This window comes from Podarcis cretensis (assembly GCF_951804945.1).
Source record: "Podarcis cretensis genome assembly, chromosome: 1".
NCBI lineage: Eukaryota > Metazoa > Chordata > Lepidosauria > Squamata > Lacertidae > Podarcis > Podarcis cretensis.
Window position 1 is genome coordinate 70,050,627 of NC_137170.1, and position 24,503 is coordinate 70,075,129.

At 41.6% G+C, this 24,503-nt stretch overlaps 1 protein-coding gene and 2 long non-coding RNA genes across 4 annotated transcripts in view; 1 reads left to right on the top strand and 2 right to left on the bottom strand.

Moving 5' to 3' along the window:
* GALNT18 (polypeptide N-acetylgalactosaminyltransferase 18) overlaps positions 1 to 12,782 on the top strand; it is a 372,255-nt gene extending 359,473 nt beyond the window's left edge. For both annotated transcript variants that reach the window (XM_079966313.1, XM_079966312.1), the window contains exon 11: positions 12,300 to 12,782. In XM_079966313.1, the coding sequence (XP_079822439.1) occupies positions 12,300 to 12,446 (147 nt within the window). In that variant the 3' untranslated portion in view covers positions 12,447 to 12,782. The remainder of the gene's footprint in view (positions 1 to 12,299) is intronic.
* LOC307211011 lies at positions 6,158 to 10,713 on the bottom strand. Its single transcript, XR_013836244.1, has 3 exons — positions 9,626 to 10,713; positions 6,960 to 9,038; positions 6,158 to 6,244 (listed from the first exon to the last, which is right to left on the bottom strand). It is a non-coding gene; the product is annotated as an uncharacterized lncRNA (long non-coding RNA).
* Positions 12,783 to 14,554: 1,772 nt separating the features above from the next.
* LOC307211025 overlaps positions 14,555 to 24,503 on the bottom strand; it is a 56,635-nt gene continuing 46,686 nt past the window's right edge. Inside the window, exons 2-4 of the long non-coding RNA XR_013836247.1 lie at positions 20,057 to 20,134; positions 16,053 to 16,130; positions 14,555 to 14,609 (exon numbers count right to left, since the gene is read on the bottom strand). This is a non-coding gene — a long non-coding RNA (uncharacterized lncRNA). The remainder of the gene's footprint in view (positions 14,610 to 16,052; positions 16,131 to 20,056; positions 20,135 to 24,503) is intronic.

Here is a 24,503-nt window from a genome sequence, read left to right on the forward strand (position 1 = left end):
GGGAAATGTGTGTGCGTCGTATGGAGCGAATGTAGGCTGCGCAGCTATCCGAGAAGCCAGAACAACAAGAGGGATTGCTGCTTTCACTGCGCAGCGATCCCTCTTGCTGTTCTTGCTTCTAAGATTTTTTTTTTTTCTGAGATATATTTTTTTCTTGTTTTCCTCCTCCAAAAACTAGGTGCGTCTTGTGGTTTGGTGTGTCTTATAGAGCGAAAAATACGGTATTTAACAGTTTAAATGGTAACAGCATTGCATTTCCAGGGGTCCTTTAACCCCCCCCCCCGTCTCTCTCTATATATACAGTCGTACCTTAGTTCTTGAATGGAATACATTCTGGAAGTCTGTTCAACTTCCAAAAATGTTCGAAAACCAAGGTGTAGCTTCCAGTTGGCTGCAGGAGCTTCCTGCACTCAATCGGAAACCACGCCGGACGTTCGGCTTCCAAGAAAAGTTCGCAAACTGGAACACTCACTTCCGGGTTTGCAGCTTTCAGCAGCCAAAACGTTCAAGTCACAAGGCATTTGAGAACCAAGGTATGAGTGTGAGTGAGTGAGTGAGTGAGTGAGTGTGTGTGTGTGTGTGTGTGTATAAATTGAGTGTATTGTAATCCATGCACTCCCAAACCATGACTGCCAATATTGAAAGCATGTTCTTAGGCCATTTTCAAGTGTGGTAGTATCGGGTTGAAAGAGGTTGTGCATAAGCAGCAATCAAGAGAGAATGTAGCCTGAAGAACTTTATGTCTACCTCCACTGCCAGAGGCAATAGGCCTCTGAATACCAGTTGCTGGGAATCACAAGTAGGGAGAGTCCTCTTAGAGTCAGAACCTGCTTGTGGGCTTCCCATAGGCATCCAATTAGCTGCTGTGAGAACAGAATGCTAGGTTATATGGGCCTTTGGCTTGATCATCAGGATCCTTTTTATGTTCTTATAGCAACATAAGACATCTGTTGAGTCAGGGGAAGTTAAATTCAGCACCGTGGAAGTGCTTGCCCACTGACCAGCTGAGACAACCTAGTTGTTGTTGTTGGTTTCTGCTCTCTTCACTGTGCAGCGAAGTGCTTGTCACAAGACAATGTTTACATTCCAGTCAGAGTTGCTGTTGGAGTTTCTCACGGGAAAGGAGACTGGATGTGACGTACACTGGTTTCCTGTTTTTCACTGTTCTCACAGAGTTCTCTCCGTGCTTTAGAGGAGAGAGGATGCTTTCTCTGCTCCGGCAGAGGCAAGATGTTTTTCTGTAATCTACCAGCTTTGAAGTGTAAATAAAGTAATATAGAGTATGTGGCACGTACTCCTCATCATTCCGCTGTGCTTGGGACACTGCAAATTCAACAGTTGTTACCTGACTGCTTTTGCCCCGTGTGTATTCCAGGCAGTAAGGGCATTAGAGCTACCCTCCCCCTTGGTAGGTGCTCATTTCCCGTGGCCTTACATTGGTTCTTTGTTTCATTTGTATGTCAAGTGAAGAACCTGTGATGACTAGGATGTAGACAGAATTCGAAAATGGCTTTTTGTCCTCTAGTGCCAGCAAGTGCATAAATACATCCAGAGACTGAAAGGTATTCTTTGGCAGCAGTCTTGGACATTTGATATATGTAGAACAATTCCCATGTAAAATGCTTGAGAAACAGAATTGAGAAGTGTGTACAGTGCATTTTGATAAGCATTTTATTCAAAATTATAACACTGTTCTAAGTGCTGTACTAGCTTTCACATTCCAGCACTCTGATATAAGGCTGTATACAGATTATATGGGCCCTCAAGGCAAGGAAGGACACAGGGCATTTATATCACAAGCTGCTCTGGTTGCCCAAAGAAATATGTTTAAGGAGTTTAAAGTCTCAACACACCCCAACAATTCAAGAATGGCTACTGAAGGCAGATGATTTATCCATCAATGAAAAACATAGTTTACAGAAAACAAGATAACACATAGTGTGATATTTTTCTCTCCTCCACCCCTTCCTCTAGGGAGTGTCTTGGGCCAAATTAATGTATGGTCTTGATAACAACATGCCCCAGGCTCAGAGGCTTTTGCTGTTTGTTTTTAACTCCTCCACCCATAAAAGCCGTTATTTATTTCTCTTATAACTTTGAAAAGTCTTATTGCACCTAGCCAAACTTTCTTTTCTCACAGTGGCTAACCAGTGGCCAGCTTGTGGAAGCCACAAGTAGGATACATATTGGTGCAATAGCAACTGATATTCAGAGGCAAAATGCTTCTGTTACTGGAAGTCTACAGACAACCCCATGACAGCTGAGCATCCTTGGGAGTGAGGAACTTTTATCACCCTAATCTGCATGCTTGTTTTCAATCTCAAATCTAAAAGGTTAGTAAAATGTGAATTACTTAACTCTAATTTATGTATCTGTTTCCAGTTTATTCAGGCAGCTAAAGTCTCAGCACACCCCAACAATTCAATTTCATTTAAATTGGGGAGAGGGGAAATTGTGTTTTCATTGGAGAAAACATATACCAGCCTCCCTAAATTATGTGAATGTACTTGTTTTCAAGCCTGTTTGTTGAAATTGCTTCTCCATGTGTGCTTTGAGACTATTTTTAATGAGACTTCTTTCTGGGAACAGTCACATCAGGGATCTCAGAAAACAGGATGAAATCACAACCTATATAGTCAACCACATGCTCTTATGTACAATTTGCTCTATGGCAAATGAAGGAGCTTATGGGAAATGCTGGCTTTATTCTTAGTTGGGTAAACATTTCTACCCATTTTCAACACACCACCCAACCGAAAAACAAAAATGGTTACTAAGGTAACATCCCCCCCCCCCCCAGTTTTGTTCATGACACATTAAAATCCTTCAGTTGAGCACTTTACTTTTCCAGCATACGTCCTTTTAGATGCCCAGCGACACCTGTTAGAAGGTATATGGTTCTGAGGTCCAAAGAAGTATTGCTGATGCCTCTACTTAACATTTCTGTCACAGCAATTCTTCCCATTCATCTCCCTGCATTGCTAGCACTGCCTGGTAGTTATTAAAGGACCCTCTGAGTATAATTATGCCCTGTTGGGATGCACCACATTGAGTGGTCTAAATGTTAACTAAACTCAGCAGAAGCACAAAGCAAAATTGATGTTGTGGTAACATGATACAGCTGCTAAGTAACCAGGCAAATGGTACACTCCTCCTAAATAATTTAACACGTTTCACCATCTTTTGCTGTGGTTCATAATTGTTCCCCAGAAATGGCCTGTCAGGCTGAAATAGTGCACTACTCTCCTTAGTTTAACAATACAATAAAAACACTGGGATGCTGAAAAGAGAGAGTAAAAGAAGGAGGCTTATGTTCAGTATTTTCCAAGTGATGTTTACCATCTTTTCCACTTGACTTCTTTGCTGTTGCTTTTTGTCTTGTTTGCTCAAGATTTGGATTGTTTTTCTTTGGATGGAGAAGGGGCTGTTAGAAAAAGGATAAACTGAAAACTAGAAACAATTAAGGCTCATGTTTTATTGTCCAGCTTCCAGCTGAATTCTGCAGCTCTGGCCAACTTTACAACGGCCATATCCACACGTGGAAACCATGTAGACTGAGTACATTGGAGGGAAGCAAGATTGTGACTACTGTCTCCATCCTGATCTCCATGTGTCCATTGGCCTACAACAAAGAAAGATCCCCATTCATGTAGAGAGCTTCCATGCAGAAAAAGCTCAATGCCAGCTTCCCACAGCCTGGTGTTTTTCAGACGTTTTTGACTACAACGTCCATCAGTGCCTGCCAGCAGAGGCAGGGGTCAGGGATTATGGGAGTTGTAATCCAAAACCTCTGGAGGGCACCAAGTCAGGAAAGGCCACTGAAGAGCCCATGAACACAGGGAAAATGGAACTGCAGACAGCAGCTAACACAGTCCTGTTGCTCCTCCACATGTTCAAAGAATTGAGGAGTTGGAAGGACCACAAGGGTCATCTAGTCCACCTCCCTGCAGTGCAGAAATCTTCTATGCCACATAGTTTCCAGCTGTGTGAAAAGGACTGAAGTGCCACTCTACTTTTGATTTACTTTACGCAGGGATAGATTTGCTGGTGCAGTGTTTTGGGATGATCATCTTTAAGAAGATGGCAGTTGCTATCTTGTTTTGCTTTGCTGAAAGTATCACTACTACTGCAGATCCTCTTGCAGGCTGGAATTTTATGTTCTGGGATTCTTGTTTGATTATAGAAATGAGTGTTTTCATGATGAAAAAGTTAACTGGGAGAGAGAAGTGGCATTAAACTTTCTTTTAAACCTTGGGAGAGCAATAAGTACAGCAAGAGCATTACCTTCTCCCTGATGCTTTTTATTTAGCAGCTCTCTCAATATTTTATGAGTGCATCTAAAATACAGTGGTACCTCAGGTTAAGTACTTAATTCGTTCCGGAGGTCCGTTCTTAACCTGAAGCACCACTTTAGCTAATGGGGCCTCCTGCTGCCGCCGTGCCGCTGGAGCACGATTTCTGTTCTCATCCTGAAGCAAAGTTCTTAACCTGAGGTACTATTTCTGGGTTAGCGGAGTCTGTAACCTGGAGCGTATGTAACCCGAGGTACCACTGTATAAAGTAACCTGAGTGAAGCCTTTAATAGGCAGCCAGCTTTAATGGAGCTTTCTTTTTGACAGTCATGTTTTGCTCTCCCCTCTCCTACTGATTGTTTGGGGTGTGCTTGTGTCAACACAGACTTCTTGCCTGCACTGAAGTCTTTAGGTTTAAAGAAGATGGCTGAGTTTGCTTCCATGGGAGCCAAGTGTTCACACACATTCATTGTATAGCTGTCAACCGTCCCTTATTTGGGTGGGAAACTCCCTTATCCCGGCGCCGTTTCCCGCTGCTGTCCTTTATTGATGATGTCCCTTAAATTTCCCGGGTTTCAAAGGAAGCAGCCGGCCTCCAACAGTGTTGCTTGGCTGCGTTGCTCACCCAATAAGGAGTCTAAGAACGACTGGGGGGTGGAGCTTGCATGCCTTGTGCCGATCAAATCGACCGCGTTGCCTGGGGACTCGCCTTTGCTCAGCAATTCTCAGCGGAGAGGTGACGGTGGTTTTCCTTGCTGCATCCCCTTTGCCGGGTTGCTGCACTGTGGGAACCACCGCTCGAGGCTTCGTTTGGCTGCTGGCTGGGCTTTCTGCCTTTGGCTCGGAGGGGCTCAGAAGTTGAACATACCTGTGCTTGGAATCGGATGGATACGTCATCGACGGCCCACTCAGCCTTGCTGGGGAAAAGGTCTGTCTGGAGCTGGGGCACATGGTGGGGGGAAAGGAAAGGCGCTCTCGTGGGAGAGGGGGCTTTTGGATTTGTTTTGGAGGCTCCTTCGATTGACTGTTATGGGGAAAAGGGAAGGAGCTGGTTGACTAAAATCCCTTATTTTGGCTGCTGATCCCTTATTTTCGAGGCTGCTGGTCCCTTATTTTCAAATCTGTAAGTTGACAGCTATGATTCATTGACAGTTGTAGCCATCACCTCCTAATGCTTCAAGTGGGAATGTAGCTTCTATTGAGAATTGGGGGCTCCGATTTTGCAGAAATGCAAGCTCCGATTTTGCAGGTGTAATACCTGGTTTCTGTGGGGCTCCAGCAAGGGTTTTATTTCGGGTAGGCAGTATACGCTGTAGTTAATGTCTTCCCCTCTCTGTTGCAGAGGAACCTGGGAGACTTTATTAGGTGTTGGTGGTGGAGGAAGATTGAAGCACTTGCTTGGAGATGGGGGGAATTTTTGCATGTTGACATCACAGGCTTCATAAGGGTCCTCTCTAGACTGTCACTATGCCCCCCCCCTTTTCATAATACTAGAATTCATGGCCATCCGATGGAACTGAATGTTTAGATTCAGGACAGAAAAAAGAAAGTATTCCTGCAGTGCATAGTTGAACTATGGAACTTGCTCCCACAGCAGGCAGCGATGGCCACCAACCTAGATGGCTTTAAAAGAGGAATACAGTGGTACCTCGGGTTACAGATGCTTCAGGTTACAGACTCTGCTAACACAGAAATAGTACCTCGGGTTAAGAACTTTGCTTCAGGATGAGAACAGAAATCATGCTCCAGCGGCGCAGCAGCAGCAGGAGGCCCCATTAGCTAAAGTGGTGCTTCAGGTTAAGAACAGTTTCAGGTTAAGAACAGACCTCCAGAACGAATTAAGTTCTTAACCAGAGGTACCACTGTAGACAAATTCATTAAAGAGAGGACTGTCAAAGGCTACTAGTCACGCAGGGTATGCTCTGTCTCTGTAGTGGGAAGCAGTAATGTTTCTGAATACAGTGGTGCCTCGCAAGACGAAATTAATTCGTTCCGCAAGTTTTTTCTTCTTGCGAGTTTTTCGTCTTGCGAAGCACGGTTTCCCATAGGAATGCATTGAAAATCAATTAATGCATTCCTAGGGAGGCCGCCTTCAGACCAGATCCGGGGACAGTCTGTCCCTGGACCTCTTCTGAAGGCTGGCGGGGGGAGAAGGACTTTTCTCCCCACCGCCAGCCTTCAGAACAGCCTTCTGAAGGCTGGCGGTGGGAAGAAAAGCCCTTCTCCCGCCGCCAGCCTTCAGAAGAGTTCCTGCAGGGCTGCCTAGGCTGCGGATAGCAGCCTGCTGCCCGGTGCGAGGGACGCTCTGAAGCAGAGCGCCCTCGCGCGGGGGCAGACATCTGCAGCTTGGGGAGCCCTGCGGGGAACTCTTCTGAAGGCTGGAGGTGGGAGAAGGGCTTTTCTTCCCACCGCCAACATTCAGAAGGCTGTTCTGAAGGTTGGCGGTGGGGAGGAAAAACCCTCCTCCCACCGCAAGCCCCGGGAACAGAGGAGAATCGCTGCGCGCCTTCTCCTCTGTTCCCGGACCTCCCACTGCAAGCCTTCAGGACAGGTGCTGCGCTTCCCCGCTGTCCCCGGAGATTTCCCTATGGGCTTTCGTCTTGCGAAGGGAAAACCCTTTCGTCTTGCGGGTTTTTCGTTTAGCGAGGCATTCGTCTTGCGGGGCACCACTGTACTAGTTTCTGGAAATCACAAGGGAAAGTGCTTTTGCGCTCAAATCCTGCGTGCACAGGCCTCTGGTTGTCTGCTGAGAACAGGATGCTGAACGATGTAGGTCATTGGTCTGATCCAGCAGGCTCTTTTTATGTTCTTATGTACAGGAGAGAATCAATTGCATGCCAAGAAATTTAGTGGATTAAAGTGCTCTCTGATACTCCTGCAGAACAAACCCATTAAAAAAAAGCAAGCAAACTTTTTGTATTAAAGAAAATGACTGGAAAATGCACTAGAAAGTGTGGGATAGCAATTGGTTGACAGAAAATCCACCCAAACAAAGCAGGATAAATGTTCAGTAAACAGGACGTGTTGAATAACCTCCATGCAAATAGTTCAGAATGAATGCGCAATAAACAATAGATAAGCCCAGTTCTTAATCCAGTTCAGCCATATTAAACTCAGTTGGGCTTTCATTATTAACTTTCCTTCCGTATTTAATTTCCATTGCTATATGCCATTGTCTTCCAGCCGGATTTAAATTGTCTTTATTAAAATGTCTTAATTAAAAAAAGTATTAGATGTTCATATATAAAATAGTTGTTAAGTACCACAAAAATAATATAAATGGTTATCCACTCTAGCATTCCCATTATAAGGGAAATAGATTGCAGGAGTTGATGTTAATGAAAACTATAAATGCACGCACATTTTGAGGGCATTTTTGAATATTCTAATACAAGCATTCAGTCGGATTCATCATTATACTTCATTATTGTAAATCTGCAAAATAGAAAATCACTATGTAAGTCAAGAATCTCAGTAAAGAAAACAGTTTCCCACAATTGGGACAGAAAGGTTAGCAAAAAGTATTTTTTGATCACTGCTGTATAATGGCTTGCCTTGTGCACTTTGGCAGGAAAACTACTATAGAGATAGACTTCTGAATAGTAGTCCTGAGTGGCTCTTTCATTCATGGTAGGGACTCTGATCTAATGCAGACTCCCATTCTGGAAGGGAGAGGCAAGGTGACTTTTGCCAAATCCCCTTTCCCCTGATCTGCACTGTGGAGAATATCTCAGTCATCTAGAGTAGGTTTTCTGGAGGGTGAAGGAGGAAAGAAAAATAAACAGTTTCCCCTCCTACCTTTCTTTCAGGGTCAGAGTTTTTGCACTTTGAATTTTCAGTATATTGCAGTTTCCTTTTGGGAAGCTCAGCTTTGTGAAATTCATCCCTATTCACTGAATCTGTGGTGTTCTAAGAGGATTGGCTTTGCACAGTAAGAATAAACACTGAGGAACAGGAATAACATGTCAACCATCCTGAAATCTTTTGATGAAGGCTGGTATATAAATCTAATAAATAATAACAACAAAAACTGTAGCAAACCTAGGTGAAAAGAAAACCCAAATCCTTAATGTGGTATAACCACATTGTCTGTTGAACATGGATGTATCCAGCAAACCGAGGATCTTATACTGAATATGGTTATATAACTTATAGAATGTGCTCCCTTCTTACTGGATTGTTGCAAACTCCATACTGGTAAACATTATGGGAGAGATCCAACACCTTTCCAGTAGATTTGGCAGGACTTTCCTTCCTCCTCACTGCAACCCCCAATCTGCATTGGAGGGGGTGCCAACACCCCAGAGCCAGTTTTGGGGTGCACAGGGGGCTGCAGGAGAGAGGAAGGGTAGGTCCCATTTGCACAAGCAAGACACCACAGTTGGCTATCACCCTCCTGTAATTCACTGGCCATTTTGCTGTGGTGTAATAATAATGTTTCATGCTACATGTATCACAGGATAATTAATTATAGCCTTTCATTTCATATCTTGAATGTGTAAACTGTCTTATCTTAGGAAATTGTCTAATAGTCGCATCATGGGGCAATAGTTGCAATTGTGAAACGATTAGTTGGGTCAATATAATCACGCAGTGACTTGCCACTTACTAGTTGCAGTCTTCCAGTCAGTCAACCAAAGCCAAGACTTCCAGCCAGTCAACCAAAGCCAAGCCAACTGATATATGAGCAGCCCATCTCCTCTTCATGTCCGCTCCAATGGGCATGAGTCAATCCAGTACTTCAGTCTAGTAGTGCAAAACTGATTTGTAATATACTGAACGCTGATACAGCTAATGCAGTGAGCAGAGAATGGGGTTAAAATAATCCAATAAATTATTTTTTGTGAATCGTTCAACTAGGAATATATGCTATGCACAATTGGACGCCATTATCCTTTTTAAGTACCCAATCTTTGTACAACTCCTGCTTTTATCTCCCTTTATCCCTTTTATCTACATAGCTGCTTTTGTCTTAATAGTGACTAACACTTCAAATTCAACCTTGAGAATCTGACTTCTCTTCAGCAGAAAGGCAAAGGGAAGAAAGTATTCTTTTTTTCTCCAAGAAAAACAAGAGATTGAAATTAATAGAATTTATCAGAATCACAAATCGTAGGATGGTATTAAGTTTGGACAACAATGTCAGGATAAGATTAATAGTTCTTTTCCCGATTAAGTAGCTCAATCTCTCCCTTTGTTATAGGAGTCATTCATAGCCTTTCAGAGTAAATGTAACCTTGAAAGCAGGTGGTAATTAGCATTTAAAGAGAAAAATAATAGTCAAGCTCTAATCTTGTACTAGGAGTATGTAAATAAAATTGTTTGAGACTTACTGTTTTTATATATATTGACATCAAATTCTGCTTTATTGGCTCATCTGGCATAATTCACAACCCTCTGAACACCAGTTGTTAGAGAACACCTGCAGGACCCCCAGGTATAGGGGCAGTATATAAATTCAATAAACAAAAAAATAATAATAAATGCACCCATCTCCTGCTTTTAGGCCTCCCATAGGCCTCTGGTGGGAAGTGGAATGCTGAACTCTTGGTCAGATTCAGCCAGGCTCTTCTTAAGGCCAGTTACCCAACCAGAATGGTGGGAAACTGGATTCTTTTTCCTTTGTGATACTACCCTGCTTGGGATTAAAATTTTGTGACTAGAGATAGTTTACAGAGCAAGAGAAGAGAGGAAACCAGCTGGCTGGTGATGATGCCATGCAGTCTGCTTCTGATCTCACAATCTTAAGGTAGAATATGGAAGGAAGTGGCTGACATTCGAGTAAGGATCTGTTAGATACTGTGCAGGTTTTATCCTGTCCTTGGACTGGATATCCTTCAAATAGAGGTCTCTCGTCTGTAAAGTAGGACACCAGGCCACCCTAATTAATTTGTTACTTTAAAGTTTTACTTTAAGAAGCCTCCTTTTCTTTTTACAAATGTAGCATATTTTTCCATTGCTACAAGAAGCATTATATGGGGGGAAATATGTGAAGTCCTAGAAGTGGAAAACTGCACAGTTACTTGACAGTGGTAAATCAGCCAAGTGGCTGTAATATCTGGTTGCTGTTGATTTTTATACAGGCAGGATATCACAGAATTTATTTCTGTTAGAAGCTTCCTATTTCTGTTGAAACGACTATTGTTACATTTTATTCCATTTTTGAATCACTTCATATGAAGAATCTCAAAATGCTTTCTCAATACAATTGAGTCTTAGAACAGAATGGAGAAGGGGTTATACAAACTTAACTAGGCAAAGACAGATGTGGTTCAGAAAGATATCAGGTTGTAGTAAATCAGCAATGGCTATTCTACAAATGCAAATTAAAAGCCAGCAGTTAGTTATACTGAAGTAATTCCTATACGGCCTAGGACCCTCGTACCTATGGGACCGCCTCTTCTGATATGTCCTTCGAAGGACCTTAAAGGTAAAGGTAAAGGTAAAGGTACCCCTGCCCATACGGGCCAGTCTTGACAGACTCTGGGGTTGTGCGCCCATCTCACTTAAGAGGCCAGGGGCCAGCGCTGTCCGGAGACACTTCCGGGTCACGTGGCCAGCGTGACATCGCTGCTCTGGCCAGAGCCAGAGCCAGAGTCGCACACGGAAACGCCGTTTACCTTCCCGCTGGTAAGCGGTCCCTATTTATCTACTTGCACCCGGAGGTGCTTTCGAACTGCTAGGTTGGCAGGCGCTGGGACCGAGCAGCGGGAGCGCACCCCGCCACAGGGATTCGAACCGCCGACCTTTCGATCGGCAAGTCCTAGGCGCTGAGGCTTTAACCCACAGCGCCACCTGCGTCCCTTCGAAGGACCTTAGGGTCTTTAAATAAAAACATCTTGGAGATCCCGGGCCACAGGGAGGTTAGGCTGGCTTCAACCAGAGCCAGGGCTTTTTCGGCTGTGGCCCCAATCTGGTGGAACACTCTGTCACAAGAGACTAGGGCCCTGCGGGACTTGACATCTTTCCGCAGGGCCTGCAAGACAGAGCTGTTCCACAAGGCCTTTGGCCAAGGCACAGCCTGACCCCCTCCTTTGGTAATCCTCGTAGAACTCTAGCCCAATGGTTGCCATTAATTTGATTTTGAATTTTATGTAAACTGTCTTACTTTTATTGTTGTTAGCTGCTCTGAGCCCAGCTTTGGCTGGGGAGGGCGGGATATAAAAAATTATTATTATTATTATTATTATTATTATTATATGCTTAGTATTGCAGAATAGGGTTGGACAAATCTACAGAAGGCTATTTACTCTCAGGTTGGGTGTTTGCGAAGCTTCTTTCTAAACCTGCTGCCATCTTTGACATTTGCACTGGGTTTTGTAGTTTCTGTGTCTTGTAGCATAATCTCACTGCAGGTTTATTTGGGAATCTTAGTAGGACATACACTTAAGTAAGTTTGCACAAGACTATATTGGCTTATAAGAATTTATATCCTTCGCTTCTTCCCAGGAGCTGTGTACATAGGTCTAACCCCATTTTATCCTCACAACGACATTGTGATATTGCCACTTCTTGACTAGGTATTCTAAAGTGAAACTGACTCTCTTGACCCAGTAAGAATCATAGAGTTGTAGAGTTGGAAGGGACCACGAGGGCCATCTAGTCCAACTTCCTGCAGTGCAGGAATCTTTGCCCAATGTGGGGCTTGAACCCACAACCCTGCAGTTAAGAGGCTCATGCTCTACTGACTGAGCTATTCCAATGGTTAATATTAGCAGGATGTGCCTGCTGAAACATGGAAGGTTATGTAGCTTACAGTGGGAAAACAATGAGTGGGCAATGCTAAAAAATACTCCTGGCTGGAAGCACTCAGGATACTCTTGAGACCCATGATAGATCTTCATGGTTGAGCAGTGAATTGAATCTTGGTTTCAATCTGACTGTTCCCCCAATGGATACTCACTTATGGCTGACTGCTGAATGACTCTTAAATCCAAATGATCATGAGACTGAAGTGGTGATAGGTGACTTTTGATTAAATGTGTTTTTCTTTCTTCATTTTTAAAGGGAGGTCCAATCCAGAACAGAAAATCCAAACGTTGTCTGGAGCTGCAGGAAAACAGTGATAATGAATTTGGCTTTCAGCTAGTTTTACAGAAATGTTCCGGCCAACGCTGGTCTATCACAAACATCCTGAAAAGCTTGCCGTTATAGACTTTCAGGAAAAACAACAACAATCCTTCTACACAATTCTCTTGCTACTGTGTAGCAACCGTTTGCAATGTTGCCTGCTGTACTATATATTTTTTTCTTCCTCTTTTAACCTGTGTGTGTGTGTGTGTGTGTGTGTGTGTATGAGTGGCTGGGTGTTGGATTTGTGGGCTGAGAACAGAGATTTTTATTTCATAATGACATTTTCATGGCATTTATAGAGAGATGCTGAATGACAGGTAATGGTAGAATATCTTAAAATATTTTGCAACTGTAAATAGGGAACAAATGGAGAATATTTATAACTCGGACAATAAAATTTTATTGATTAAAAACACAGCCTAATACTGTCTTTGATGAGTTTGTTGTGGAACAGGTTTGAGACAACCCAAGTGCTCAATAGATTTCTAATCCGCTTTTTTCTTACGCCTTTGCAAAGAACATTCCCTACATCAGTGCTACACATTCATTTATGAAGACATTCCCTTGCATAAAAATAAAAACTTTTGGCATTTCAACCATAAATAGTATCACAGCATTTGTGTATATTTAAAAATACACATAACATTTTAGAATTGCTACATGTCATTTGCCTTTCTTCATTCCTTTTTTATTTATTTGCACTGTGGTAGCACCTGAGAGATTCATTTTCCCAGGGGGTATTTAAAACAAATATATTGTATATATTTACTGATAAACACCACAGGCCCCCTTTTTAGCTTTTTCGAAAATATTGACTTATCTATCCTACGGGTCCCCCCACTGAGATTCCAAAGGGTTTTCTGTGACCCCACAACACCCCCTTACTATTATTTTACAAAATGTGATGCTAAAAGGTAGAGGTAACACTACACTATATCTGCATATATATTTTTATTCATAAAAATACCTAATTTTTCACTTTAGCTGCGCACCCAGAGAGCTGACCTTGGCCTGAAAAGGGTTAGCCACCACTATGATACCTCAAACCCGAACTATTACTAACATATAGGGTACTAGGGCAGATGGGCTGTTTATTTGCCAACATTTGGTGGCTATTATCTACTTTGTATTATCCCATCACTTTTCACACTGCAAAAAGTCCAATAAGAGAAGTGAATGGATATCACACTGGAAAGGACAGAATCTCCACTAGTTACCCCTAATGTCTTACAATCTCTGCATGAATATATATATAATAGCATGAATGCTTAATAGACAAGCAACTCTAGCACAGGCTTTACACAAACCTATCAGCATGCATGCTCAATATACAGCTCCTCTGGAAGCTCCCAAAGTTAGATAGTCCCACACTGGCAGACTTAACTGCTTTATTCATTACTCTATACTTTGTAACAGATAATGCCACCTCCTGTTAAAGCAGTCACAAAATAAAGATAGAGATTTCAATCACAAGTTCTTACTATAATTGAAAAGCTAATATATGAAGCCTTAACTCTTCTGGGATAGGTTGAGAAAATAGGCTGCTCTCAGTGCAAAATGGTACATCACCACTAAGGTGATAAGAGATTCATTAGCATTAATGACGCAGGTTCGAAAAACCCTGTTGATCACAGCTTATATGTACTCTGGGCAAATGAAGTATTGACTGGAGGTTTATTATTCTGTAATTCACTTTCAAACTCAACTATGAGTCAAATGCTAAATTTAAAGCTAAGTTGCCACCTGTGGCATATAATATCTTTGCTCTGCCAGTTTTTCTTCTGCTTAGGGGACGATCAAGATATCAAGTGTTTAAAGTGCTAAAAGTGAAGGCAAAGTCAGCCAACAGTCAGATCCTAATACACTTAAAACTAATAATGAAAAATGCTGCAGGATTCTGTTTTCTCTTTGTCTGGGGACACATTTTAAAAATGCAAAAAGGCAGGAGAAATTAAGCCTTATGTCCTCTTTTTCCCCCTCATATTTCGCAGTGTAGCCTCAGTTAGTAAATATGTTTTTGTTAGTAAGGAAGATGAAACCATCTCTTTGTTAGCAGACCAAAGCATATATACAACATGGTAGTATTTGATACATTTTGTTAAAGGTAATGGAGCCAAACAAAATAAAATGGCACTTGAGCCCATAGAGATCAGGAGAACAAGATGAAGAAATATATTAATCAACCCTACCTCTCAAGTAATGCCAGTTTTCTGTCATACAGCAAAAGACCTTCCTCCATTGTTACTATAGAAAAGAGAGAAAGATAAATGGCTTCCATTTAATTGGGCCTCACAGAAAGGTCCCTGGCAAAAGTGTGAACTTTACTTCACCTGTTCTTTTCTCCAAAGAGGTATGAATTATTCTTTATACTCACCTAACACATTTGGGACTGAACTGCAGATGTGGAACAAAATCTACAGGGAGGGGAGGTTTTTTTGAGTAGCTATTGTAAGTATTCTCTACACATTGGTTTCTATGTCTCCTTTTGTTTTTATTTGTATGCAACTAATCTTGCTTTTTTATGATAGCACTTACTCATTTTAAATTATGCACGTATTTCTTAAAGTGATTCCTTTAGACAGGTGTTGCATCTAATGATCATGACACTAGAAGACAGCTACCCCTGTGCAGCCCTCAAAACCATCTCCAGAGTGTTACGTGACCTCAACAATGTGGAACTAAGATGTATGGGACTGCACCGGAAGGAGCTTAACACCTGAAACTGGGTGAAAGAACTGTTCCCCAAGCAGAGCACTGCTGTTGTGAGATTCTGCCACCCAATTTCAGGCACTTGCCCCTCTCTCATTGCAGACCTTTACAACACTGACTACACTGTTCAGAAGGACCACCCAGCCCTCTGAAGAGGCTTCGTGGAGTTGCAGGGTCTACAGAGCAGGAGATTGGAAAAGAAAATATGGGTTGCCTTACTTTGCAACCTGTGCAGCCATTGCATACAGCCCATAATCTCCTGGAGCTTGTAAAAAAACCACAAAGTTTTCCCCTATTTTACAGCGTTCTCAGTATCAATGTTCTTAATGACTGTTTGACAAGGACCAATTTACACAAACTATGCGATGCTTCAAATTCCTGTTTGTTTTGGCTTATAGTAGACACGTTGCATGCAGGCACCCCTGAGTAGGCTCGCAGTGGCTTGCTACAAGATCTGTCCTGGTCAAGATACACCTGCAGACAACTAGCTCACCAGGCACAGCAATTTCAAGGAACTGTGCCAGTTGGTCATGAAGGTTGGACATAGATCATGGTCATTTACACCTAGAAAAGGCCAGCAGCATGATGATGATAAATGAGAAACAACTTCTGTGTATCTTATTCTAACTAGGATAGCATATAAGGAAGGGGCTGACATCACTTGAATTCCATCTGGAGGACTAAAGGTTGTCCATCTCTGCGCTACAATATGCTATGTTGATATATATGAATCTCCTAGATGTGTGGGGAACCATCTTCATCCCATGGGCTGTATTCCCCTTGGGAATATGCAATCTGGTGTGGGGGGTTGATCTATTGCATTTGTTTTATAGATGTAAACTACTGCTCAGGCCTCCTGGTGAAGGGCGGTATACAAAAATGTTAATAAATAAATACATTCCCTCCGGGATAACTTCTGGAGGGCACATGACAGAGGTAGGTGGGGGGCCTGGACGGAGTAATGGATGCAACGCTTACCTTCAGATAGTACGTTAGTTTTTTCATCCAACAGCATCAAAAATAAACAGACTGGTTTCACCCACTGACTGGTTTTCCCTAAGAAACAAAACAGAAAGGAGGTCACAAAAGAATCCTTATCCTGGGAGGTCAAATATCAGCTGGAATAGGCTTCCGGCAGAACTGCAGACAAGATAAGAAGTGCGAGATAACCCTCCGGGGGGTCTCGAGCGGTGTGGGGGCTATTTGAGAAGTTTCGCGAAGGCTACGCAGACCTCGGAGCCTCGGGAGGAGATCCTGAGGGGCGCTGGTACCCAGCGGTGCCCAGAGGTGCTCTCTTGCTCCCTGGGTCTTAATAATAGACTCAGGGATGGGATTGAGCTGCGGGCACGAAGGGGGAGCAACTTTAAACCCACACCGTGAAGCCTCAGACTTCTTATGAAAGCAGTTAGCTTCCAAAACCAACAACGAATTCGGACCTACAGCTGACGGAGCTAATCCGAACACTGCTTTAAAACTTGAAATCTATTAGAATTCGGCGAGTTACGGGATGCAGAAAGGGAGTCCGTCCCGGACAACTGGGAGAAAATGGCGCACGACGGAAGGTTGGAGGAAGGAGGAGAGAAAAAAAGTTTCCACTGAGTGAGTGTTACTTTTTAAGCCCTCGAACACGAATTACAAAGTGTTGAGGCAAAGCTACTTTTGAAATGACTACTGGGGGAAAAGTACTGTAGATGTCTTTTGATCGGCTTGGGACGGGTCTCTGTCGGACGGAGGCAAATCACTAAATAATTCATCGCACTCCTCCATTTTAAGTGAAGAGGGTCTCAGCCATACTGGACATACTGGACTTGCAAAAAGATTTGGACTGCAGACTCAAAGAGAAAGCAAGGAGAACCCTGATGGTTAAAAGATTGGCTGACTTTAGAAAACACTGACCTATTAGATCTAGAGGGCCACGACAATAGATACGGTTGGCATTCGTACCTATGGTACAACAAAGTAAAGGTACATAAAGGTTTTCTAAACCATGTGATTAGGAAATCTTTATATGAAGTATGGGATCGGAATAAAAACCTCCTGGTGGATATCACCAATTGAGGTGTTGACAACAAAAAAAGTAAACATGGAAGGGGAAAGAGTAACATATGAGGATATTACTAGGAAAACAGACCAAGGGATAAAGCTCAAACCATATGACCAAATTGAAAAGATGTTAACAGGGTGGCTGCAATACCACCAGATCAGTGACTTATTAAAGGAAGATAAAAAGAGAAATGGGTTCGAAGATAAAAAAATCGAAATTCCAAATCGAGTTAATAGACTGTAAAGATAAAATTTTATCAAGAATGTATAGTTTATTGCTAGAATGGTATACAAAAGACGAAGAAGTAAAGGAATCAATGATAAAATGGGCAATTGATATTGGGCATAACATTGAATTGGATGCGTGGAAAAAATTATGGAAGGAGGGTTCAAGATTTACAGGATGCATGGCTTTAAAGGAAAACTTGCTCAAAATGATGTATAGATGGCATTTGATGCCAGTAAAATTAGCTAAAATGTATAGGAAAAAAGAAAGAAAATGTTGGAAATGTAAAAAGGCAGATGGGGACTATTTCCATATGTGGTGGACCTGCGATAAGGTAAAAAAATTTTGGGAATCAATTTAAAATGAACTCAAAAAAATATTTAGATATACTTTCCCCAAAAGACCAGAAGCGTGTCTATTAGGCTTAATAGGAACAGAAATTAAAATAGAAGATCAAAATTTGTTCATGTATGCTACAGCTGCCACGAGGACCCTTCTGACCCAAAGATGGAAAGTACAAGATATACCAACTATTCAGGAGTGGCAGGCGAAGTTGACAGAATATGCAGAACTTGCCAAACTGTCAGGGAGGATCCGAGACCAGGGAGATCAAAGATACCAAAATAACGAGTAAATTTATTGAATATTTAAAGAAGAATTGTAAAGAGGTCAAGACACTAGCAGGATTGACATAATACCTCCAATGTATAATAGTACTAATATGAGAATGATGTGCATGATGGAAAGAGGATAAATATACCAGTTTTGGGGAGGGAGGGGGGTCGCGACTCGGCAGAGTCAAAGGGAATGTATGGTGCTATTACAATTTGTTGGAAAAGAATATGTAAGGAAAACAATAAAAATTCACTTGGAGAACAAAAAACAAATATCAGCTGGAATAATTTTAAAAAGCAGCGTCAGCCAGATTATGGAAATATGGAGAGAGGGGGTGAAAATGGCCATGGAGAAGACCAGCCCTCTTCCGCCTTCCAAGTAGCAATGCCTCGGGCTGCTGTCAGAACACAAGGAAGGGGTCTTCAGCAGCTCGGGTACTGGGCAGGCTAGGATGGGAGAAGCTGGTCCCTGAAGTGTCCTGAGCCAAGCCATTTATCACTTCTCAATGAGGCTGCAATACAGTACAATGCATAGTAAGATTAGAATACCAACTTGCACAGATGGGGACCTTTTTTTTACTGCATAGTTATAGATGGGTAGCAGGAAGCTACAAAGTCATTTCTTTGAGCATTGCAAAAAGAAATAATTTGTTGTCTTTAATTGCTGTAAAATATCTTTATGCTTGTTTTCTAAGTATAAAGAGACGTAATGTTTTCAAACTCAATATGCAACAACACAGCAAAGAACTGCAATTTTGTTTATTGCCAAAATTGCATTTTCATTTGAAGATGTGAGCAGCAGCAGTTTTATTTGAATTTAGATTACACAGAGAAGGATTTAAATTCTGACAAAGCATCTAAAACGTCAAGTTACAAAATGCATTATTCACTATCGTTTGTGACTTTCATCTGAATAGCACCATGTCCAACTGGAGAGGGTGTGTGATAGGATATTGTGTTCTAAATTTGACTCAATAAGCGACCTACTCCACAAGTCTGGGTGGCACTGACATATTTGTAGAGCTCTACTCCAATTCCAAAATGTAGTAGCCAAACCATATTCAGACTCATATATATGGTTTCTATACTCTAGTCCCAAGTAGTTCCAGTGCTGACTGTGATACCATACTTTGCCTCTCATTTAAATAAGCAAAAAATTGTCTGAAGAAGTAGCAGGACCTGACTAAGGAACAGGAACATGGGGTACCAGATTTCTTTTCAAAACTGGAGGAAGAAAAGTGGACCACTGCATTCTTCATTACAGAATAGCTTTAACAGAGAAGAAGACTGCCACAGAGGCACAGATGTGTCTAGATTCAAGTAAGGTTTTCCATTTAGTTCTGCTTGGCACCCTAATTGAATCATTAAAGAAATATATTTGGAACTGACAGAAACAATAGCTTAAAAAAAAACCCCATAGTAATGAACAGATAGATGCAAAACACTATGTTCTGGGGACGGCAGATAACCCGTGAAGTAATAATAATATTGGTGATACTGTGGAAGGCATTCCAAAATACACGTTGTCCAAGTCTTTTCTGAATATGTACTTGGACAAGGAAACATCGAACCAGGAAATCACATATATTAGATGTGGAAAGTTTTAGTATGTAAGAGACACATGTTCCGACCTCTGACATCACAAAAGCAGTTGCTGCCAGGCAAGCATTTGCTTGTGTAAATACAAACACAAGGACAGCTGCCACTGTGCAAAACATCCCATCAGTTTCAGTCAGCATGGTCAATGGTCAGGGATGCTGAGAACTGTAGTCCAACAACATCTGAAAGTCACAGGTTAGCCCCCTCCCCTTGCCCTAAAATATTTGCTGACCTGCCATTTTCCCTACTCTAGTGTTCTTTTCTAAACAAAACCATGAATGTTACGGTTGTCTACACTTACAAGCTACTAGGGCTAGCCTAAAGTATTTTGCTGCCTGAGGTAGGACAGAAAATGGTCTCCCTGCCAGCAACCCTGTCAATGCACATAGTACTAAAGCGAGTCATTATTTTGGCACCTGAGACTGAGAATCCCAGAAACTTTTCCTCCTCTCCCTGACAGTCAAAGTACTGTAATGATAATAATGCATTCAATAACTTACAATTTGATGCCCTTTCATGACTTCCCAAATTGTTTGCCTGAAGTGGCCACTTTACTCTGCCTAATGGTAGCACTGGTCCTATAAGAAACAAGAAAATTAATGGTAAAGCAGAATAATAACACAACCAAAATCCAATAATCGGTTAGTAAATGGCACAAAACTGGGTCATCTTACTCTACCATCTGAGAACAATGATGAATGAGAGAGACATTTGAGGGTTGACTTATTCTACAGGCAAGTTACCCAGAGCTGCTTCTTTGTGGAAGTAAATCAGTGGTGCACAATATATTACTTATTTAGTTACTAAATTTGTTTGCTGCCCTTCATCTGGAGATCTCAAGGTAGTAATTCACAGCATTAAAAAATCCAGCAAAAAAACCCCAAAATACATAATAAAAACAAGAACAAACCAAACCAATAATCCATTGATTTGTGCTGCCATTGAGATGCCCCATGTGATTGTTCTGATCATGTGAAAAGCTGAAAAGATTTACAGCACCCTCTATCTGGGGCAATATTTGCTTTTGCCACAAAAACTAGCCATGTGTGATGCATCAACTGGTTTTATCAAAAGACTTGGGGCTCATCTAGATTTCTGTTTGTGCCATCATTTGTAGACACAGGTCCATGATTTCCAGGCACAGGTTCAAGCAGGGTTTTTGTTTTGTTTTTTTGGTCCCTCCGCTTTCCATGGGGAAACCCACTGTTTACCACTGAATCAGAACAAATGGCAATCAGGTTTCTGCAGATTGATGTTTGTTCTGATTCAGCAGTAAAGAGCGGGTTTTTCCCAGGCAAAGCAGCAAAAGAACAACAACAAAAACCTCTCAGACATGTGCCTGGTAATCATGGATGTGTGCCTATAAATTGTGGCACAAATGAAAGTCTGGATGAGCCCTTGCAAAAGACTACACAATACAGTCAAGGCAGCCTCCCATAAATATAGGTCAGTGTCTGCTGCTCCATCCTTCTCAGAAACAAAAAAAGCATGCATGCTTGATTTTCTTTTTTGCAGGCATTCCCAGGAGGATAAAAAGGGAGTCTTTGTTTTAACAGTTCTGTTAGCTCTATAAAATCCTTGAATTTAATTTCTACACTCAACAGCTGTGCCTCCTGGACCTAAATTGTCTACGTTGGACCTCTCACAGAAAGAAACTCTTGCAGATGGCACAAACCCCAAACACAACTACATGCCCTAATTTAAAATACTTCTGAAAGAACATGGTAAATTAGTCTTTAGAGAGATTTCATATGTATGGTGGGCTGAAGCAAATGTGAGAAGGCTCTTTCATCCAAGTTGGAGGTCTCCAGTAGGAACACCTCAAGTTACTCTACAGATCTCTTATATGTTTCTGTACCAGGTCTGTTCTGTTAGTGAAAAGTGATCCTTTCTCAGTCCCTACAATACATCAAAAATACACAAAGACAGGGCAGATAATGAAGAGATGTAAGCAGAAGTACTTCACTGAAGGTGTAGCTCCTTTTTGCAATGATTTAGAGCTAGCATTGCTGGCTTGGTGTGAGGATAACTCAGCCCCAAATCGGCTTTTAATATGTAGATTATAGATGACTAATTTACAGCGATGACTACCTGTAGTTTGTGACATAGAGCATTTAAAACTTCATTTCTCTTTATACTTCTAAAATTAGGATATGTCATCCAGTTTTCAGACAATCCAACACAAAATATTTTCCCCCACATTTTATGTTTTCTGCTGCATCATCTTCATCAGGATAATGTACAGAATATTTTAAAAAGTAAGGTAAGTCATAATGTGTCTAACATTATCATTATCTCAGTTTTCTCAGATATATTTTAGAAAATGTTTTCTGTAAGTTTGGGAAAAGGGAAAGCAAAAGGAAACCAAGGGCAGAGAAATCCAGGATAGCTGGCAACAAGTCAAACCAAGCCAAATGTCAGGGGATAATTGGGCTCAGTTCATACTGGCATGAAGAGTTGGTTTCTGATCTATCCCTGCCCCACCTTCCACACTTCAAATCCATCTCTATTTACAGTCAAGGTATCACCATCTCTCTATTTAGATATTTAGCTTCAAGGGATCAGAGGCTGAAATCACAAGAGGAATTCCGACACTTTCTCCAAGAATAAAACAGTGGCAAAATAGGGACACTGTTTTACTGTAAGCCCATGGAAAATAGGGACTGTTGTGATATTCGTCCCCACAGTAGAAAATTCCAGGTTGTATTCATCAGATACAATGACTTTTGCTAGAAGATTGCTCCTTCTTCCTATGTTTGGATGACACACACAAACACATGCTGCCGGGAGGGTTTAACAGTGTTTTCTTATATGTACTTTTTTTCCTGTGCAAAACAAGCACTTCCTCACTTGAAAACATGGTGAGGATGTCATGAAGCAGTTACCACCTCAGAGATAAACATGTGAATCCGTCTTGTATTTTCTCATGGTAATAGACATTAAAGCACACTCTTCTTGTCCACTAATAAGCAAAGACAATTCTTCCAAATTCCCAACCCCAATCCATTCAAACTGACACATGAAAGGACTTCACAAACAGAGCAGTAAAAACCCCCACAAAAATAAAACAACTGATCTGACATCTAGTAACTGCTTTGGCAGAATGAGTGCACAATACTTTTTAATAGCAACAGTTGGGCTTCAAACTGTTGTAGTGCTCCTTATTATGGCTCTGTCTGGCCTCACAATCAACAACAGCTGCCTAGCATGGGTGATTTAAAGGCCCCAGCTTCTTAAGAGTGATGTCTTCAGGTATTAAACTCTTGATCGAAGTCTCTCAGGAGAGATTAAATCACAGAGCTCTGTTCCTTTGAAAAGGTCTTTGGCCTTCTTTTGCTGCATTTCAGCTCACGGAAGCCAAGGAGGCTTGCTTTTCTGATTTGGGATTGATTGGCTCAGTCCCAAAACAGATGCTCTGTAGGGCAGAGCCATTATATTTTGTGATGAGCAGACAGGAGGTCCTTTGTAAGTCATGGGAGTACAGCCAAAGTAAAGGTGAAACACAGCACGAAAGCAGTGATGTGGCTCCTTCCACCACACTCAAAGAAAGCAAGGGAACAGCCAACTATTCCATAAACAGCAACTTCACTCTTCTTAAAGTTCAGGCCTGGAAGGAATTCTTCTTCCCTCACTCCTCAATTATACAGCATCATCAATATCTTGAGCAAAGTTACAGACTAATCCATACTCCATATTCTGGGCAGTGGCACTCTGCAGGATACTCCAGTATTATAGGACTGTTTTCCACAGCAAGTGTATAAAGTGTGGAAAAATATAATATTCATGTAAGTCTTTAAACATGTCATGAAAAGAAGAATGAGCCTAGTTTTTCTAGATACATACAGACAGGTGTGCATGTGAAATATATCCTTTCCATATCTGGTGTGAACACAGAGATGTTACCTGCAACAATTATAATGCATGGGAGTGGGAGAACTTTTTGAAATCATTTCAAGATGTAACATGCATTCACTTGATAGAAGACTTTTGTCCATCCTAGGGTCGCCACCATTTCCTTAACTAATGGGGCAGAGAAATAAGAAAGCAAAACAAGTGAAGATCTCATTTCTACTGCTAAAGATGAGCAGCCACCCAAATTTTGCCACCCCTAGAAAAAGTCAGAGACATGGTCTTCCATATTTGCTGCCCACAGAATGGGTGATGAACTTTGGAGTCCATTTGATCTCAGTCCTTATACTTGCATTAAAAGGGTATTTTTAAAGCAGAAATAAAAAGTGTGTATAGGCACGTAGGTATTTTGCAATTACAAGATGCTTCTAACACTGAGGCAGCTGGAAAAAGAAGATATGACTTTATTATGTCTTAATGACTGCATATTTATGTATCTAAAACCCAGGGTGATTGCTACTTAGATGTTCAACAGTCAACATCACAGGCAATTCATTCCACCGTCTTTCCTCCAGCCACCAGATGATGAACATCTGACTCTGGAACAATGAATTGGTTGCCATGTGGCTCTTATCCTCAGCTGCCCTTACACATTGTATCTTAACAGCTGTCAAGTCCTTAACTCAGACACAGTACTTGTGTTGTGTTGGCTTTTAAACCCAAGTAGAAATCCCTGAGGCGCAATGTGTGCTACGAATCCTAGTCAAGATAGATAGAGGCATTGTTCTTTTACGGATTTAAAGAGCATCTTTCCTACCCATCAAGACATTAGGAAAATACTATTAAAGTCATAAAAATTACTGCCACAATAGAAATGTATTAGCAACAAAGAAACAGGAACAACAACAATATCCTTTAGAAGAACCAGAGGAGGGCAAAGATTTTAATGAAACTCTCAAGCAATGCAAAACAGAAGGAGGCCATAAGCTGCAAGCTGAAGCATAAACAGAAACCTAAGCACCTTCATTCTGGGTATTAAAGTCAATCTTCAAGAGACTTTTTAAATTGTCTTAGGGCCAATTCTTATGTTATGGATGC